The sequence below is a fragment of the Copadichromis virginalis genome, linkage group LG1 (assembly GCF_057382275.1).
Source record: "Copadichromis virginalis isolate Kocher_CV1m ecotype Utaka linkage group LG1, C_Virginalis_male_GT1.1, whole genome shotgun sequence".
Lineage (NCBI taxonomy): Eukaryota > Metazoa > Chordata > Actinopteri > Cichliformes > Cichlidae > Copadichromis > Copadichromis virginalis.
Window position 1 is genome coordinate 41,380,775 of NC_140618.1, and position 20,353 is coordinate 41,401,127.

The 20,353-nt window shown below is 41.7% G+C and overlaps 1 protein-coding gene across 6 annotated transcripts in view; it reads right to left on the reverse strand.

Annotated features, from left to right (window-relative positions):
• Positions 1-5,721: 5,721 nt before the first annotated feature.
• Positions 5,722-20,353, reverse strand: part of arnt2 (aryl-hydrocarbon receptor nuclear translocator 2) — a 70,739-nt gene continuing 56,107 nt past the window's right edge. For 4 of the 6 annotated variants that reach the window (XM_085463439.1, XM_085463405.1, XM_085463422.1 and 1 more), the window contains 7 exons: positions 17,959-18,031; positions 17,477-17,600; positions 16,759-16,861; positions 16,409-16,550; positions 14,247-14,397; positions 7,830-7,975; positions 5,722-7,665 (listed from right to left, as the gene is read on the reverse strand). In XM_085463439.1, the coding sequence (XP_085319565.1) occupies positions 7,567-7,665; positions 7,830-7,975; positions 14,247-14,397; positions 16,409-16,550; positions 16,759-16,861; positions 17,477-17,600; positions 17,959-18,031 (838 nt within the window). In that variant the 3' untranslated portion in view covers positions 5,722-7,566. The remainder of the gene's footprint in view (positions 7,666-7,829; positions 7,976-14,246; positions 14,398-16,408; positions 16,551-16,758; positions 16,862-17,476; positions 17,601-17,958; positions 18,032-20,353) is intronic. The other 2 variants (XM_085463447.1, XM_085463414.1) reach the window with 1 other exon arrangement.

A 20,353-nucleotide genomic window follows, 5' to 3' on the forward strand; every position in this document is an offset into this window, starting at 1 on the left:
GTAGCTTTGATCAGAAAGCCTAAATCCATTCTTGCAAAGCCATCTGATATTTTCCAACAAGCACGTCAGGTTTTTAAAACACGGACTTCAGCTCCCTAAAACACACAACCCTTCCAGCATGTCCTCTGATTGAGTATAATAAATAGACCCTGATGTAATTTGTACTAATCCCTACCTTTAGTACCTTAATTGATGATTAGTAATTTTTTAAAGAGCTTTTTTACAAACTTGCTTTGACCAGTCTTGTTTCTGGAATGACACAACGCTTCGACCCTGCATTTGGGTGCCATTCTGCCACTCACACAGGCAGCCCTGACAAAATGCACATTAAGGCATTTTTACGCATGCACTGCAGCAGCAAACCTTTCTATATCAGATCAGAGATCAAGCAGCCTCTAACCTGTCAGCTTCATAGTACAACAGCAAAAATTCACAGACAAGATGATGCAGACACACACACACACACACACATATACAGTGGGGCAAAAAAGTATTTAGTCAGCCACCGATTGTGCAAGTTCCCCCACCTAAAATGATGACAGAGGTCAGTAATTTGCACCAGAGGTACACTTCAACTGTGAGAGACAGAATGTGAAAAAAAAAATCCATGAATCCACATGGTAGGATTTGTAAAGAATTTATTGGTAAATCAGGGTGGAAAATAAGTATTTGGTCAATAACAAAAATACAACTCAATACTTTGTAACATAACCTTTGTTGGCAATAACAGAGGTCAAACGTTTACTATAGGTCTTTACCAGGTTTGCACACACAGTAGCTGGTATTTTGGCCCATTCCTCCATGCAGATCTTCTCGAGAGCAGTGATGTTTTGGGGCTGTCGCCGAGCAACACGGACTTTCAACTCCCGCCACAGATTTTCTATGGGGTTGAGGTCTGGAGACTGGCTAGGCCACTCCAGGACTTTCAAATGCTTCTTACGGAGCCACTCCTTTGTTGCCCGGGCGGTGTGTTTTGGATCATTGTCATGTTGGAAGACCCAGCCTCGTTTCATCTTCAAAGTTCTCACTGATGGAAGGAGGTTTTGGCTCAAAATCTCACGATACATGGCCCCATTCATTCTGTCCTTAACACGGATCAGTCGTCCTGTCCCCTTGGCAGAAAAACAGCCCCATAGCATGATGTTTCCACCCCCATGCTTCACAGTAGGTATGGTGTTCTTGGGATGCAACTCAGTATTCTTCCTCCTCCAAACACGACGAGTTGAGTTTATACCAAAAAGTTCTACTTTGGTTTCATCTGACCACATGACATTCTCCCAATCCTCTGCTGTATCATCCATGTGCTCTCTGGCAAACTTCAGACGGGCCTGGACATGCACTGGCTTCAGCAGCGGAACACGTCTGGCACTGCGGGATTTGATTCCCTGCCGTTGTAGTGTGTTACTGATGGTGACCTTTGTTACTTTGGTCCCAGCTCTCTGCAGGTCATTCACCAGGTCCCCCCGTGTGGTTCTGGGATCTTTGCTCACCGTTCTCATGATCATTTTGACCCCACGGGATGAGATCTTGCGTGGAGCCCCAGATCGAGGGAGATTATCAGTGGTCTTGTATGTCTTCCATTTTCTGATGATTGCTCCCACAGTTGATTTTTTCACACCAAGCTGCTTGCCTATTGTAGATTCACTCTTCCCAGTCTGGTGCAGGTCTACAATACTTTTCCTGGTGTCCTTCCAAAGCTCTTTGGTCTTGGCCATGGCGGAGTTTGGAGTCTGACTGTTTGAGGCTGTGGACAGGTGTCTTTTATACAGATGATGAGTTCAAACAGGTGCCATTCATACAGGTAACGAGTGGGGGACAGAAAAGCTTCTTACAGAAGACGTTACAGGTCTGTGAGAGCCAGAGATTTTCCTTGTTTGAGGTGACCAAATACTTATTTTCCACCCTGATTTACGAATAAATTCTTTACAAATCCTACCATGTGGATTCATGGATTTTTTTTTCACATTCTGTCTCTCACAGTTGAAGTGTACCTCTGGTGCAAATTACTGACCTCTGTCATCATTTTAAGTGGGGGAACTTGCACAATCGGTGGCTGACTAAATACTTTTTTGCCCCACTGTATATGCTGGTCAAAAATGACTGGAGGCCAAGGTAATGTTGTAAGCATCTGGTTAGATACCATATTTCTAAGATTTTCAGGGCCGATCCAAATTAAGAAGCAGAAAGTTAGAGGTCATCCAGGTCTTTATGTCTTTAAGAAATAAAGTTTAACTAATTGGTGTGTGTTATCTGGCTTCATGGAAAGATAAGGTGTCAGAAAACCCATTCAAGACCAAGGCATCCAATGTCTGGTAAGAACTGATAGCACCCGAAAGGAAACATGGCACAACTTAAAACAAGGCTCAAGGAAATCAATACCATAACTTGAACCTTCCTGATTGGAAGGTTCAAGTTATGGTGTTTCCAGTATGGTATCATACCCAGAATCCAGTGGTCTTTTCACCAAGGCAAGCTCTGTAAGTATGTTCCAATTGTCTGAGGATGAAAGTCGGAAGGGTCTTGAGGTAGTAATTTTGTGTATGTGTGAGGGTGAGCAGAAGGGAGGTGTTAAAGGTTGTCTTTCAAATCTGCAATAGAAGGTGTTAAGGTCATCAACTAGTCAGGGATTCTTCTCAGGCTACGTCCACAGTAGCCCGGAGAGGTTTGAAAACGGTGTTTTCAACTGAAAACGCTCCTCGTCCACACTAACGTTTTCAGTCGTTTTCACAGAGTTGTGCGTCCACATTGAAACGGCCGAACATGCTTCCGTTCCAGTCCTGCGCATGCGGGAAACGCAAGACGATTCGGCCTGCCTCATTTCCGTCTGCCGTTTATTTACTTTTCAGACTCTTTGAAACGTCGCGGCAAGATGTCAAGGAAAAGCACCGAGTTTTTTTTAAATGGACCAACAATGAGCTGGAGTTGTTGCTGCGAGTAACACAAAAGTACAAAGTTGCAAAAGCCAGTGAGAGTTAAAGAATTTGAAGAAAAGCTCTGGAGCACGTACAGACTGATGTTAATCTTTAATAGGGCTGTCAAAACTGAGAGCAAACAAAACAACTGCTGTATAATGCCCTCCGCTATCTTAGTTTGATTGGTCACATGACTGCACCATATGACTAACGTGTCATCGTTTTGGAAAGTTTGCATTTTCGCTGTCCACACTGCGACGCGAATGCACCGCTTTCAAATGTATGCGTTTTCGAGAGCGCTTTCAAAATGCTGCGTTTTCCATCAGTGAAAACGGCGTCTCAGTGTGGACGGGAGGCCAAAACGGAGAGCAAACAAAACAACTGCTGTATAATGCCCTCCGCTATCTTTGTTTGATTGGTCACTTGACTGCATTACATGACTAAAATGTGTCATCATTTTCAAAAAGTCTGCATTTTCGCTGTCCATACTGCGATGCGAAAGCGCCGTTTTCAAATGTATGCGTTTTCAAGAGCATTTTAAAAATGCTGCGTTTTCCCTCTCAGTGTGGACGGGAAGCCAAGACGGAGGGAAACAATGCATTTTCAAACAAAAATGCATTAGTGTGGACGTATCCTCAGTGTGGGGTGAATGGACTCCCGTAGCTGGTGACGTGTTGCAGGGCTCCAAGCTAGGCAGCGTTGTGTTGGCTAAGAAGCTGCTTTTCGCTGCAGCTACCCTGATTTCCTTGCTCAGCTTGTTTCTGGCCTACTTGTACCCCCGGTCCTGTTGCTGTAGCCCTACTACTTGGACTGGCACAGCTTCCTCAGAGTGAACCATGGTATGTTATTATTATATGTGCAAAAACTCTTAGTCTACACACAGAGGTCCTCACAAAAACCGATGCATAACCTCACGGTCAGTGAGTTAATTTAGGTCAGTGTGTGCAGCTTCAAAAATACTCCAGTCTGTGCAGTTGAAGCAGGCTTGTAATTTCTCCTTTGATTCATCCACTTCATCGTTTTGATGTCAGGCTTAGAACTTTTTCATTTTTTCTGTTAGTAGTTATGTGATCAGCAAGTCCAAGAGCTGCACAGGGAACAGCGTAATAGGCATCCTTCTCAGATTAATTCACTGTGTGTCGTGCCCAGGGCTGGATTGGCACAAAAAATCAGCCCGGGCATTTAGACTAGAGACCGGCCCCCCAGGTATTAAAGCCATAAAGCCTTTGAATGGAAACAGATGCTGCTGTGACAGTGATGCACAGTCTTGTTGGTATATGTGTGATTTCTATACATTTTACATCAGATAAAAACTTTGGTTGTAAGATTCAGATTCAGTGAGACATTTTAAATGAGAATAAGAAAGTATGTCTTTGTGCCCCCCTCTCCCTGTTAATGCCCTACCTGGCCCCCTGGCAACACTTTGCTAGACCCGCCCCTGCACAGTTACCAGCTGTCAGCTACCTAAAAAAGGATCCTGGTGTTATTTGTCTCTCAGAAACAGTTCATAACTTCAACTCATTCATGTCACCTAAAAGGTAAACCTGTTTCTCCATCACCTGTTCAGCTCTGATGATTCAGTAAGGACATCTCCTGGTTTCATCTTCATGTTTCCCTCTCACCACATATCCAAACCATATCATGACCAGCAGCTTTACAGCTGTGGCTCCAGCAAACATCAGCTGACACTAGAAATTAATATTAAATAAATTCTAACAACAGCTGATCAAGCTTAAACGTGCTGCTGTTGTTTAGCGCGACATCCGCTGGCAAAGTGGGCGATAAATAAACAAGAGAGACGATCAGCTGATCATTGATCAGTTTCATGATTGAAGTAGAAACATGAGAGAGGGAGGGGGGAGAATGAGAGAAGAAGAGGCAGCTGTGCAGCGTAATGACAGAATAACTCCAGCTTTGTGTCTTTTTCCATTCTAGCTGAAGTTCGGGACAAACTGTGTTCTTTTTCAGCTCAACACCAAACGCGTAATAATTTCTCTGAATACGGGACGGTTGGCAACTCTAATAACTAACCTTATGAATAAAATAAATTTTACTATTAGTAAATTCATAGCAACAGCTGTATAGAAACTCCGTCCTGCTAGCTAGTAGCAGTACGAGTTATTGTAACTGACTGTAAAAAGTCAGCACAATGAAAATAAACTCCACCTAAACTTGGTTTATATCTGACCCAGATGGACTGCAGCTCATAACTTCTTACCTGAAGTTCAGTTCACCTGACGCTCGGACCAGCGGCCGCCTCGGGTCTCTCCTCCTCCTGCCTCCGATCTCCCTCATCCACCTGCTGGCCTCCACCACTTGTTAATTTTACTGAATCTGAGGAAGCTCCGCGATGCCACCACCAAACATCTAGTTATTTTTACACACCGGCCAGCATCTGGCCAGTCCAACGCCTTTCATTGTTTATACCGTTACAAAAAAACAAATTAAAAAAATCATTGGGCCACCGAGCAAATGCCCGGTATGCCCGATGGCCAGTCCAGCTATGGCCGTGCCATCAGTTAAGCCTTCGCATGCGTGCCCAGGGTTGCCGACCCCTGGTCCAGACTAATCTGTATTTCCGAGGCTAACTGTAAATTGTCCCATTTAGGATGTGGCTAAAAAGCAGAACCCAGCCCTACCTACAAATACAGAGGGAGATCTTCAAAGGGCGATCGACATGTTTATTTTTTGCAGTTCAGTTTTAGAGTATATGAAAATCTGTAAAGAGTTTTTATGATAAAATTATTTAGTTAAGGGTTAGGAGCGAAGTGACTCCTGAGTAATGAAAGACGGAACCTCTAACAAAAGCCACATAACCAATAAGAATTTATTGTCACAAGCACAATTTGTTACACAAAAATTATGGGTCACATTTACACATTTTATACAGATCTAGAACTCAATGTACAATTAACCTACTAACTAAATACCAATAGTTAAATATGCACTCACATTGGACACGATATCATTAAAACCTACACAAAAATGTACTGTGTGAAAGTAACACGAGTCGACATAAAAATCACATTATTTACAACAACATAAAAAAAACAATAAAACCATCAATTTGAGATCTTTAGCAAAAGGATGTTTGAAGGTTCTCCCATCAGTCTGAGACATTATACAATCTAGCATGTAAAAGCTCCCCCACTACAAAGTTTTAGTCTCTTAATCGTTGAAAAGATTATAAAGTAATAAATTCAAGTAGCGAGAGCTGAAGAACACCGAATACACTAGTTTATACTGCGCTTTGCTAGGACGGTATGGCGGTTTTTCCCTTTTTAAAGCAGGCTGGTGTGATTAGCAGTTAGCTTCATGAAGTGCACTTCAAGCCTTAGCAACTTTCTGCAATGAGATTTTTGTAAAAAATTTAGTTTTATGTATACAGAGAATCCTTCTATGGGCGCATCAAGTTTTCTTTCTAGAGATTACGACATCACTACATATAGGGTAATACAAGAAAGTTGATGGAGAGAGCGTTTGCAGCATCAACCGGAGGTGAGCGTCTCATCTCCTGCTGCTGTTTGGCAGAGTTGGTAATGATGTGCAAGAGGCCATTTCAGACAGATGGAGGTGGACATCGTCAACCCTTTATGCAACCGGTGATTCTGCCATTTGTGTGGCACTGAGACATTTTCTCTGTCGTGTTGAGTAGTGATACATGGAAGCTATAACAGAACTGAGACAAACAGACCCAGTTAAGGTTACTGCTACGCTGGTGTAGAAACTCTGTCACCATTACACACCGTATAAAAGAGGACCACAGGCTCCGGATCTTAAACGCAGAGGCAGAGCAAAGATGCCAGACACTTGCATTTTTCCCCTAATAACCAACAGTCGGAGTGTCCACCTGATGACAAACTAAAGTGAGAATGCGTGGACGTCGAGGGGACAACGGCTTTCATTCCCCTTGATCTGTCAATTCAGCATAAACACTTCCCCTGTGAGATTCTGCTCTCAGTTAATAATTTCAAGTTATATCAAGCACAACAAGATGCTGATTTAGTAAATTATGGTCCTCACAAGAGTGAAAAAAGGAAGAAAAACGTGTCCTGGCCGATAACTTGTGGCTGACAAGCCAACAGGTATGCAGTGCACTCAAAATCAGACTGATGCTTTGCTTACTTACGGTTACAAAAAAGGGAAATGAGAAGAGTGCTGGGACTTTGCTAACCGAGTGTTATCGCAGTCCACTTTTTACAGTCTTCCACATGGATGCAGCTAAAGCTTGTGTCAGTAATGACCATTTACACACAAGTCTGTAAGATAGGAAGTATAAAATCTAATATAGTAGCAATCATTTCTGACAGGTGTACCTGTAATCTGCTTCTGCTAACACTAATTGCAGAAAGCAGTTTTAGACACTTTTTGAGAGCGAACCAAAAACAGTAATGTTCTTTACGCCTGACAGAGGCGCCTCTCTGCAGAGATGAGGTATGTGTATGTTCACTGGTACATACTGCAGATCCTGGAGCCTAACCAACAGTGCGCTGTATGTTTGTATGTGTGCAAATGACGATGTCCACCCAGACATTCATCGTGACTAACATGGCTGTGTTGGTGATTTAGCTATACAGAAAAACGAGACAGAACATGAGATAAATGCATACATCAGTCCAGTTCTGAGCAGGAGCAAGATGGAGAAAGGCGGATATTACTCAGAGAAGGGTGGGAACATCCCAAGATCAGCAAAGTCCTCGATGTTATAGTTGGCTGTTCCCTGGGTGGGATCTCCAGCCATGGGTAACATGTCCTGCAGAGACACACAGGGATGGAGAGTCAGAGGTTCGAGGTGTGCAGAGGACACGGCTCTTATCAGACATATTACATATCTGTGTACACTGGTCAGCAGCCAGCAGCTGGAAGGCTGACCAACTACACAGAGTCCAGCAGCAGGACAGTCTCCCTCAGCATTACCTGGAAGACTTCTGTCTGGCTAGGGTTGGGGTGTGTGTGCTGTTCCCCAGTCTGCTGGGAGTGATGCTGATTCTGCCACTGGGACCAGACCTCACTGGGGCGACCCTGGAACTGGGCTCCACTTTGACTGCTTTCACCGGACACATCTGAAAACACATTTATTTATTCGTGAAAACATTTCTGACAGATCCTTTGATGCACAAAGTATTTAGAATAGAATAGAATAATCCTTTAATTGTCCCACAAGGGGAAATTTGGGTGTAACAGCTGCAAGAAAGACACATATACAAACAAACAGGACACAGAACAGAAACATACACAATGTTTACATATTTACATCAAGGACAGTGGTTACCACAGACTCCTGTACCGTAATTAAATAAAATTCAATTAAATACAGATAAGAGGCAAACCCTGGTTATAGTGTGAATCGGTTGATAACATGTGCAAGTTACAGCGCAGATGTAAACATCTGTGTTTGTTGGAAGCAGTCTGACAGCTGCAGGGAGGAGGGACCTGCGGAAACGCTCCAGGATTTAATAATGGTAGAGAAGGCACTGACTTATTACAATATTTAATAAATCTTAAATCCAAGAAGAACTTCTTTGACATCATTTGGAAAACACCCTACTGTAAACGAACCACGGTTGGCTGTTCGGCTAAAACATCATTGTTTGATCAAATCTCTTGCTCAATATAATATAAATATATTTAAAAAAATCCAAACCCAACAAAGCTAAGTAGGTTAGGTTTGTCTTTTTTGGCCACATGCTAAGAACTCGAAGATGCAATCTTTTCAGATAAAGCTCATCTTAGTTTTAGTTTTCTTTGTTGAAAGATTTTTCATTCTAAAAAAGCCCGACCCAAACCCTGACCTATATGGGTGTTGAGAAATGCTGCCGTTGCCAGGAGTGTTATTGAAACTCGCCAACTATGCTGTTGTGATTTCAACAGAAAAAATAAAATAAATGAAACACAATTCTACAAGAAAGCAAAGAGATTTCCAACATGTAGTTATATTTTGTGTTTTAATCTAAAAACACCACCACACTCCATTTTAAGCCCTTCACCAACCTTATTCCACAGGGAGTCACAGTGCCCCCCCCCCCAAAAGGATGAGCAATGCATTTATTTTTCCTGATGTTTCTCCATAAGACACAGCTAATGTGTTTGGCCAGTTTTTTACTATTGCCCTAGAGCAGCACGTTAACAATGTTATAGAGACCAACGCAACAATTTCAGATAAATCTTTCAATTTTATTTATATAAAGTACTAAATCACAACGACAGCTGCCTCAAGGCGCACAAAGCTCCCATTACACCCTAAACAGACGGACTCGACATTAACACTGCTAACTACTGATGGGTAGTATTAATCAGGGCCGCATGTGGTGCGCTTGCCTCATAGGAAGAAGGTCCTAAGTTCGACTTCGCCACCTGGTGGGGTCTGTCTGTGTGGAGTTAGCATGTTCTCCCTGTGTTAGCGTGGGTTCAGTCCACAGTCCAAAGACATGCAGTTAGTGGGATAGCTTAACAAACCCTGACAAGGATAAATGGAAGAGACTGGATGATTGGATGGACAGGCTTAATCATACTGTGGCATTAACAGCAGTGGAATTAGAAGGAATGATTGTATTAGTGGATTTTAAAGAGACATTTGATGTGCAACTAAAATCAGACATTTTCCAATGAGGCGTGTTGCATCTACCAAAGATGGAAAATCGAGTCAGAGCTATGAAAGACAAACTGATTTATTCAGTATCTGATGTCAACTCTGAGTAACCTGATGGACCAATAACTCTGGTCGATTTCAAAGTATTACCCAACTGCTATATTTTATGATGTATGCATTTAAAAATGTATTTTATTTAAACTGATATGGGGATGCTACATTCAGGTAGAGTACATTAGTGCAGTCTGTGCCTGCATGTGGTGGGGACATTGCAGGACTTTGCCCCTTTGGGAGTGTTTGGACCCGTTGATAAGGGTCAGACAAAGATGCGTTTAAAACACCAGTTAAACCCATAAACCCATTAACTGGAGCACACACAGCGACAGTTTATCATAAATGTGTAACGTATATACATCTATAACATATGCAACACTGACACCGTCACTGACTTCATGAACAGGTGCATGAGGTTAAGACAGTAAATCTTTTCCACTAGTACCTCCTTGGAAGGACTCGCCACGACTCTACTCTGATTGACTTGTTTTCCGTTACAATCCGGTACAACCTAACTGCGTTGCTGTCGTCATAGCAACGCGTATGAATGTCCCGCGACATGAACCCTACAAAAAAGGTGAACTTTAAGGACTTTGTGGCTTTTCTTCAGACTCGGGGGAACACGGCGTTTTTTTTGGAGCCATTTTCCTCGTGTCCAGGTTTCAAAGACGGTAGTTTAAATTTTAGTGAACAAGACGCTCTCAAGACTCATCGAGTGACGCTACCGACCGGCATGCAGTCTGATGACGTCACAGTTAGTAGCAGCTTGGATCGCTTGGAGCCCCGAGCGAGGTAGCAGATACTATGACCCTGGACAGATGGAAAACCCTGAAGACCGTGGCGCACCATGCTGAATCGATCTGAGTGGGTACTAATGGAAAAGGGGCTTAAACATGGAAGGTGCATGGAGTTAATTTGGCAATAGAGAGCACAAAAGATAATCTAATGTGCGTCTATTAAAAGACCATCAAGTGGGAGTTTTGAGCTTACTTGAGTCCGATAACTTTTACAATATACATAATGAGTCGGAGCAGCTGGATGTCTGTAACTGCACTGTAACTCTTGTGTTTTCCATGACCCTGTTAGCCAGCCATTAATGCTGTGTGAGGTGACCAATAAAATGAAATGACTGATGTTACAGTAGGTCCATTAAGTAAGAGTCGACCTCTGAGGACTTTCGGTCCTTGATGTCTAATCTACAACCTGTCACTTGATGCCATGTTGTAGCTCACAGTTTGGGAAAGTTCCTTTCACTGTCCAAACTCTGCGTACACAATTTAAATTGAGCAGTCGTGTTCGGCAGTGGATAAGAAGGTAACGTAAGTATAACATTCAGTAACTTTACAGGAGTTCTGGTCAAACAGTTGCCTACTTATTGTATTCCAGCTGAATAGCTTTTTACATTTTTTTAAGAAACTTTAATTCAGAATAAAACCACTGGGCTCTACTTATGAACACTGTGAACATGATGAATGTCAAATATGCCCAAGAGCGTCTTCGTCATTGGAGACTTGAAGCCGAACAGTCGTGTTGTAACCCTGACAGGCTAACCCATTAGTCAAACTGCCTACCTCGTGATTTAGACTAGTGTCACTAAGTCAGTCAGCAACTGATAAGAGTCACTGAGTAAAAACGGTGAAAACGTGCCAACATGACAAAGAAAGAGCTGCAGGGCTGCACCGAGGCCTCGTAGGAGATTAAAAAGGCTTTATTTACATTTTAGTATAGTTAAAGAACATGGAGTTGGAACTGGATAAACAATTACAACAGATCCTGTTTACAATTCTAGAGAAAAGATACAGAAACATGATCCCCGAAATGTTTCTAATTGAATGTATAATGCCAAAGATTACACATCCCATCAGCAGTCATCTCGCAACATGAAAAAAAAAGAAGAAAATATAACAAAAAAACCTGTACTTCACCTAATCTTCCAAAGAGAAACATGTCAAAATAATGTTTGTTTGTTCAGGACATTTCTATGAAGTATTACTAGTATTGCTTGTAAAGCAAACTATGTGATTCTGTGAAAATAATGCGATACAATGGGTTTTTTCATATCTTGTCACTTTAAATAATACAATCTATTATCAGCCCAGGTGAGCCAACATTTTTCTTTTTTTTGTGCTAATATTAAACCTTCATTTCTTGTACCCCACTTAGCCTGTTATTAGACTCTGGCTGCTCTATCACGGCAAAAACCTAATTCATAATTATTCCAGGAGGAAACAAGTGCTGCTTTTCATTTCATAGCTCCCACACACAGATGCAGCTCTGCTGTGTTATTCTTCTCACTTTTAAAGTGGCTTGTAAAAATACTGATGTCTATGAATGGTGGCTGTCAGACAGTCAGACATCAGTCTCCTCCTGTTCTGTCTGCTCTGCTTTCCCATCCATGTATTTACTTCAAAACCAGGAAACTGAATCTTAATTGAACTGAATATGGAAAATATAAGCCATGACAACCAATCATTGTTTTTTCTTGAAGTTGGTAATGCTTATCCATTATCTGTAATATACAGACCTTTTGTAGAATACATACAACATGATAAGCATTACTTGTAATTAACATGATAAATGGTAAACAGACTGTTTCCTATATTGTGCTTTTCTACTCTCCGGAGCACTCAAAGCGCTCTACACCTGTTCACACAAACGTTCTTCTTTTAGTGCTTTCTAGCTAACATTCATGCATGTTCATGCTCCCATGGATGCAGAAGATGCAACTTATCGTTAGTATCTTGCCCAAGGATACTTTGCATGCAGACTGGGGGAGCCGGGGATCGAACAGTAGATGATCTGCTCTACCTCCAGAGCTACAGCTCGCCCACGTTAAAAGATCATGCTAAGCTGAAGCTAAAACTACTTGTGGTGTAACTGCATGTAGCCTGTAGTGTTTTACACACATACAGTGGTGTGAAAAGGTCTTTGCCTCCTTCCTGACTGAAAATGGCACCAAGATCTGGATTATTATGTTTGGTTCATGGTTGTAAAGATTTATGCTTTCTTTTGAAATCTTGAAAGCAACTTTAATGCTCCGTCAGTAAAGACACTTTCAGACTGTCGGAGGCAGAATGACCTTTTTCTATATGTGTGTCAAAGAACCACGAGAGTTTGTGAAGCTTTTTAGGATGTTTTTTTATTTAGCTCCTGTTACACTGATAGTAAATACTTTTTCAACATAAGCATATGCTGGTTGTCTAGATACATGCTATAAAAAGTAGAAATACTGGTAAAACATTAGTGGCTTAATGTTTGAGCCTATTTGCTCATCAGGGTTAGAAACCTGAAAACATCCTTCAAACTAGGCCTCCAAAATACAGTAGAGGCTCAAACAGGATTATGACAGTATGAAAGGTTAAAATACAAAGTATTAGTTCACAGTAAGCCAGCCATTTCACTGAATGGAAAAAGCTGCTCCGATTTATTGAGAGCTCAAAGCTCTTCCTGCTACGAGCCACATTTTCCCTTTTCTCCATCCACACAGCTTTTTATTCCTCCAGCTGCTTCATCTACATTTACACATCTGGTTGAAGAAACACGTATGCTGACATGGAGAGGACAACTCCACAAACACACTAACGGTCCAGGACGTTGGAGCCAACATCACTTCACACGTCCTATTGGGAGAGGCGAACTATTGGAAACTACATGTGGGATATCTTTAGCACTGAATAATGGAATATAAGTCTTTCCTGTGATTACCTCAAACCCTCCACTATTAGTGCAAATACAGTAATGACACACCTCCCAGACTCTGCTGCCATGTTAGTCTGTGAACACACTTTAACAAGGTTCAGTCACAACAAGCACAAACAGGACTCCTGAGTTTATAACGTAAGGTCCTGTATGGGAGAAGCTGTCTGACTTTATCATTTGTAAGGATATTAGCTGTCACAAAGAAGCATTGCAGCCTCTCTAACACACTTTCTTTCTTTAGCAGCTCCACTGTGCAGACAAGTCTTTTTTCTTGAAGATGCAAATTATTTTCTTTGCTACATGAATCATTATAACTGTTACCTTCAAGCATTTCCACTCCACAGAAATTACACAACTGAACTCCTTCTCTCACCCCAACCAATCACAGCAGATGGCCCCGCCCCTCCCTGAGCCTGGTTCTGCCGCAGGTTTCTTCCTGTTAAAAGGGAGTTTTTCCTTCCCACTGTCGCCAAAGTGCTGCTCATAGGGGGTCATATGATTGTTGGGTTTTCTCTGTATCTATGAAGCGCCTTGAGGCGACTTGTTGTGATTTGGTGCTATATAAATAGAATTGAATTGAACTGTACAGTCGATTCACTTCTGCATTCTATTTTTCGAATGCTTTCAATGCTGAAATGAATTTTCAGACAACATCATTTTAATAGGAAGAAAAACCTTTTGACTCAGTCTGGGATTAAGTGAAGATTCATACTGTTATTTAAATACTCTGTGAAATAGTCACTAATCATCACTTAATAACAAGTCAATCATTTGAAGAAAGTAACAACGAACTTTTATGTTGTCCTTTGACAGATGGTGGACTGTGGAAACTCGCTTGTTATGCAGCTCGTGTGTAGGGAGGATGGAAATCATGTAACAGTGGGCTGTGCCTTTATTTGTACCACATGACAGGATGTGAACATGCCAGTAAAGACCAAGTTATACATGTAAACAGAACACAATGAGAATAAGAGGCAAACAGACGTGCTTACCAAAAGCTGTGCTGCGGTTTGTCAGTCCTGAGTAGGCATTGCCGCTGGGGGAGGAAGTGGCCGGGGAGGACAGCGGACTGTAGGAGGCTGGATCAGTCTGGTAGCTGTGGCCAGAACCAATACCAAAAGGACTGGACTGGGCTTTACTGGACTTTAGAACAAAGACAGTGGTTAAAATCCACCTAAACGTAATAATAATTTTCTCACATATCAAACCAGCATATTAAGCTCATAGCTCTTTGCACATAAATCTATTTAACGCTTCATTTTTTTGTCTCCACTTGTTTATTAATGCTATTTGTATTTGATCTGTTTGCACATATTAACCTGCATCTGTGTGGACAGCAGAGAAACAATTTCATTGTACAGAGAAATGCTTTTACTTTGCAAACACGACAATAAACGCGTTGAATCTTGAAACAAAGCAAACCAGGGTTGTAGTCTACATCTATCACACATACTGAATACCGACCCTTTAGAAAGAAAATACATTTACTTATTTATCCGCCTTTGAATCCAAACTTAGCTAAATGACTTTGTACAAATTATTTTCTATGACAGTTATACATGCGCTACACCAATTTAACTTCACCAAAGTACTGCATATTCTGTTATTTGGGCACTAATTTCCAGACTGTGGCATACAGCATGTTAGTGTGAGGGAGAGTGTGTTTGTCCTATACGACTTTATCAGTCGTTCTGTTGCTGTGGGGGAAGTTTTGCCCACTTTACAATCTGGCTTCAATTATTTGAAGTTTGGTCCAAACACAGCATTTTAATTGGGTTGAGGTCTGAAATTTGACTTTGCCATTGCACCTCGAGTTTGTCTTTGGTCCAGCCGCTCTGTTATAAATTGTCTGCAGATGTCATTTTCATGTTGCACGACCCAAGCTTTAGGCCTCAGACAGACGGCCTCGCATTTGACTCTGGAAACGTGCTCGACTCAATGTCTGCAAGGTGCTACTGTGCTTGACCTGCACCTGCCATGACGTCCAGTTATGTTGAGGTCGTTAGTGTACAGGAACCGATTGTTACACTTGCTGCTGATCAGTTAACAATCTGCCTTTGATTAGCAGCACCTGACAACTACTCATCCTCTTAATTCTGATGGAAGTAGTGAGACGTGTTTTGGTTTTTTCTTTTACACACTGCTTCTCCGTTTCGCCAGTTTTCCTGAAATACATAATGACACAGCGTGACCTCATGGGATGATATGCAAGTAGCTTATTGTAAGAGCTTCTGTCCGTCTGTTAGCAGTCCCACAGTGTTCAAGGTATCCTGATCAAATTTTATACGATCAGCTCGAGTTGATTTTCTTTTTGGTGAAAATTGGGTCAAAGTCAAGACTAGTAAAAACTTACTTGGTTTGCATAATTGATTACATGATTGTACTTATATATACTGCATCTTTGATAGGTATTTGTATTTTAAGGTATTTGTTCTTATTTAATGTTGTAACTGCCCGGCGACAGGAGATGGCAAAGAGCTGGTTGTTAAATTTAGAACACGAGGTCTTTTCTCTCATTAGGTAATAATTTTGATTGTTTCATCCAACAGTGTTTATCTCTTGTATCATCTGGCTGTTTTCTGACTGAACAAAGAATTCAGTCCAGTGGAATGACCTGACAAGTGTGGCCGTGCATGTGGAAGACGGATGAGCCTATTAAGAAACATATGCTGCGTGCAAGTCACTTTGCAAGAATGTGAAACAGAGACACAGAATATGGCAACAAGTCCATCTGCTAACAAGCACCAGAGACTGGAGTCTGGGGTACAGGAGCAGCTGACTCTAGGTATTTATTTAACTTTAGAAATAAACACTGTGTGTGTGTGTGTGTGTGTGTGTGTGTGTGTGTGTGTGTGTGTGTGTGTGTGTGTGTGTCTTCCATTCTACTGTTAGAAATTCCAGGAACCACAACTATCCATCAGTATAAGAGCAGCGTGCTCTGTTAGGACAATACGGTACTATGAGGTCTTTAAAGTGAGGACATTCTGCCTGGTTTCTTAGAGCGAGTTCTTAAACTGAGAACTTTGTCTAGTTTAAGGGTTAGTATTTAGCTGTGAGGGTCAATTTTAGCACACATAGTCACATAATAATAGTGTGTGTGTGTGTGTGTGTGTGTGTGTGTGTGTGTGTGTGTGTGTGTGTGTGTGTGTGTTACCTGTCCAGAGAAGGGGGGTCGGTTCCCTGACCACGCCACCTGGCCTGGATTAAGCTGTCTGGAGATCTGAGCTAGATTTTGATTGGCTGAACCTGATGGCTGGATGTCGTTCACACCAGGGACATGGATCACAGAAGAACTGCTTACATGAAAGCGTGCGCGCGCACGCACACACACACACACACACACACACACACACACACACACACACACACACACACACACACACACGAGACAAAAAACAGGTAAGTTATACTCCACCTTTCTATGGAGGAATACAGTGCAATTAGAACCAGACGATGTTACCAGTGTTCCCAGTCCAAGGAACATCATGTACCATGAACATGTACCTGAAAGTTTTGCCCGAATGTCCCTGCTGAAAGGGAGAACTCTGGGAATAGAGCTGCTGTCCTCCAGCTGTAGAGGAGGGAACCATCATCTTCTTATCTCCCGCTTCACACATGGACAGGGAACCAAAACAACAGATGATTACACTCTGAAGTTAATAATGGGTTTGCTAAGTATGCTGGACCCTCTGCTAACACCTAACTGTGCACTTGCAAACTGTCTGCATGTCATTGCCATGGTTCCTGCATGTATTCAGTTAGTGATGCAGGGAAAAACTAACAAACAAACGGTGTGTCCGTCTCCCGTTAACAACAGCTTGAGTTTGTCAAGCTGAGAGGCCAGTAGCTTTTTCTAGTTGTCTGCGCAGGTGATTTATCACTGCAACAAATAAGCAGTGATAAATCACTGACCAGCAACAGAAATGTGGTCCAGTTTGTGTTGTTGAACAGCAGATGTGTGTGTGCGTGTGTGGACGGATATTAACATCTTTGTGGGGACCTAAAATTGGAAGTTTACTATAATTGTGGGGACCAACATGCCGGTCCCCGTGAGTTTGAAAGCATTGTCGAGCCTCAAAATGTTACAATTAGGTTATGGTTAGGGTCAGGGTCAGGCATTCATTTTTGATGGTAGAAAAGCAGCTAGGGAAAGCGTGTCCCCACAAGGATATAAAGACACGTGTGTGTGTGTGTGTGTGTGTGTGTGTGTGTGTGCGCCTACAGCCGGAGATGCTGGTGTACATGTCAGCAAAACGTGGATCTCTTTCCTGGGAGAACAGGGCTTCTGTCTTGTCGATGTTTTTTCCAGCCTCATGAACTCCACTGCCAACGCTGGCCACAGGTACCTGAGGGTACAGGTTTGCGTTTCAGGCATGATTTAACCAAAAAAAAAAAATGCAGTAAACACATATCTCAGGCTGGATGCTGATTGGTTTAAAAGTATATTTTAAAAAAACAACTGCAACCTAGACAAAATGAAGACAAGCTGCTGAGGTTTCTCTTATCAAACACTGCAAACATTTTAAGAAAAAGGAACAACGTCAGCAACCATCTCAGTTGACCTCACTGCTGTCAATGCTTTCAGTCATGTTTGTCAAGCAATGGAAACAGGAAGAATCCTTTCACATAAAAACCCTCAAAACAGGCAAAAACATCCAAATGTTTCAATTACATCGAATCCCAAACTCCAAAGAAGAGGGTTACCTGGGAAAGGTCGTAGGCAGTCAGCCCATCTCTCTGTTGAACCTCGAGCTCTGCCTGCTGCTGTTGTAGCTGCCTGCAAAGCACCACACAAACACTTCAGACATGTTGTACTTACCACATGATGTAATGATCAATTACATCAATTCTAAGTTTAATACAATAAGTATTGAAAGAAAAATAGAAATATTCATATAGAGTATAAAGTACAGGCACAGCCAAAGACTTCATATCAGTATTTTTCAGTTCTTCTGATTCCAGGTTGTTGACAAACATGCAAACATATTTCTCCTGAACACTCGAGAACCCTCAACTCAGCATCTTGCTCTGTTGAAGAAGACCTACAACGTACAGCGAGTCCAAAGGCTGCCAGCAAAATGTCCAGTCAAGCAATGAGTGCGTCAACACACAGCAGGGCGATTTACTCATGAGTACATTTTGCTAAAGAACATTGTGACTGAGCGACACATGGCAATTTCTTCATGAGAGAATTTGTTAAATAATAATAGATCGATGCATCCATTATTCTCTGCTTTATGAAAGGAAAACAGAGAATAATCCATCCCAAAAATCAGACTTTGATCGGCGTGTGTAAAGAAATAGGATTATACAAAGTGCTCTGTAGAGATTTTATCATTATTCAGTTTGCATTAGTTCCATCCTCAGCTCGATGCACTGCAGCATTATTTGATCTCACTTCAGTTGTAGAAAGCCTTAATAAATGCAGGAGGTACACTGGAGCATCTCCACAGCAGGAAGAGGAAATACGAGCTGACAAGATGAGTAATAATCATTTCTTTTCACTCGATTTGTCAAAAACTGTTTTTGTAATGAAATAATTGTTAATATGTGCAAATAGAAATTATTTGTTTTCAAAAGAAAATTAGCATGTTTAGAAACACAACGTTAAAAATCCCTCGTTCTGTCACTCTGTAACTAACACCAGTCTCGTCAGCTGAAGGACGTTGGTTTGGTGCAACATTGGCTGGTTGAGCATTTATTACATATATGATAAGACAACATGTCATGACCTTGATTGATCTGATTAAGCTAGTCTGAATATAACTGGCAGCACCCTGCACTCACTGACCCAGCCTGAGCTGAAATCAGACCAGTGCAAATAAATTAGATGAACAACACCGACCCATTGGTGCCGCTTTTATCTTTAAAAAGAGAAGTGAGGGGAGTGTCTGACGACACCGTTAACTCCATTCCTCCACATTCCTGCGCTGATGCAGAGTCAGCAGTGAAGAAACTAGCTAATATTAACCTAACGAGTCCACTATTTACTAATCTTAACAAAGGACCAGTACAGCAGATATTCTGTACAACAGACTCTGCTTGTTACAGTGAAGTGACCCTTAATGTTTTGAAGGAGCCGGACTTTCTTGTAATGTTTATAGTGATGTTCTCCAGGCTGTCTGAATTTCTTTCTGTATTTTTCTTCGGGCAATGGCAGCTTTTTTCACTCATGTTCACATTTATTTCCCCTTTTGTTAATTCAATTTAAGGAATGAATGACAACTTATCAAAGAACCACTTTTAAATTCGAACTTTAGGCTTTGTAACATTTAGCCTGTTCCAAAAACACATCATTTCTTCCCATTTCCTTAGTTGAACATCAAGAAGGTGATTCCCAAAGAGCTATTAGTCAAAACGTGTCACGTGTCAGCTCGCTATGCAGTAAAATCTGAGTAACCTGTGCCTATGGAGGACAACAGAAAAAGTGGCAGGTATGTGAATTTCAGGTCCTTAAGGAACAGGAAAATGAAATTCAGCAACAGGACCTTAGAGACACATCTGGCCTTTCAGCTGATCCATCTACTGTTCACTGAATCATAAATTGTGTCAATGAAAAGGTGACTGTCAAGAAGCCATTCTTGACACTAGAGCCATCAGGAGGGGTCATTTTGATCCCATCTTGCAACAAGATGAGATCAAATTTTATTAGCAACTTTAAAAACCCTCAAGGTTGCATTAGTCATTGTCATTCCTTGAAAAAGTTCATTTGTTTAATCTAGTTTGACATTGCTATTATACAGCCAGCAACCTGCCCAGTTCTCCACACGTTCCTCACACACTCCCCCGTTCTGACTCACCGCTCAACCCGTGACCTATTAGGCCCTGCAGTAATTATTCATGTTTTATCTAACTACATACAGCGGGGAAAATAAGTATTTGACACATCAGCATTTTCATCAGTAAGGGGATTTCCAAGTGGACCATTGACACAACATTTCCACCAGATGTTGCCATCAAGCCAAATATTGACGTCATACAAACAAATCAGAACATATAAGTATACAAGTTAAACCACAATAAATAAAGTGAAATGACACAGGGAATAAGTATTGAATACATGGAGATAACAAGGGGCAAAATGACATAGAAAGCCAGG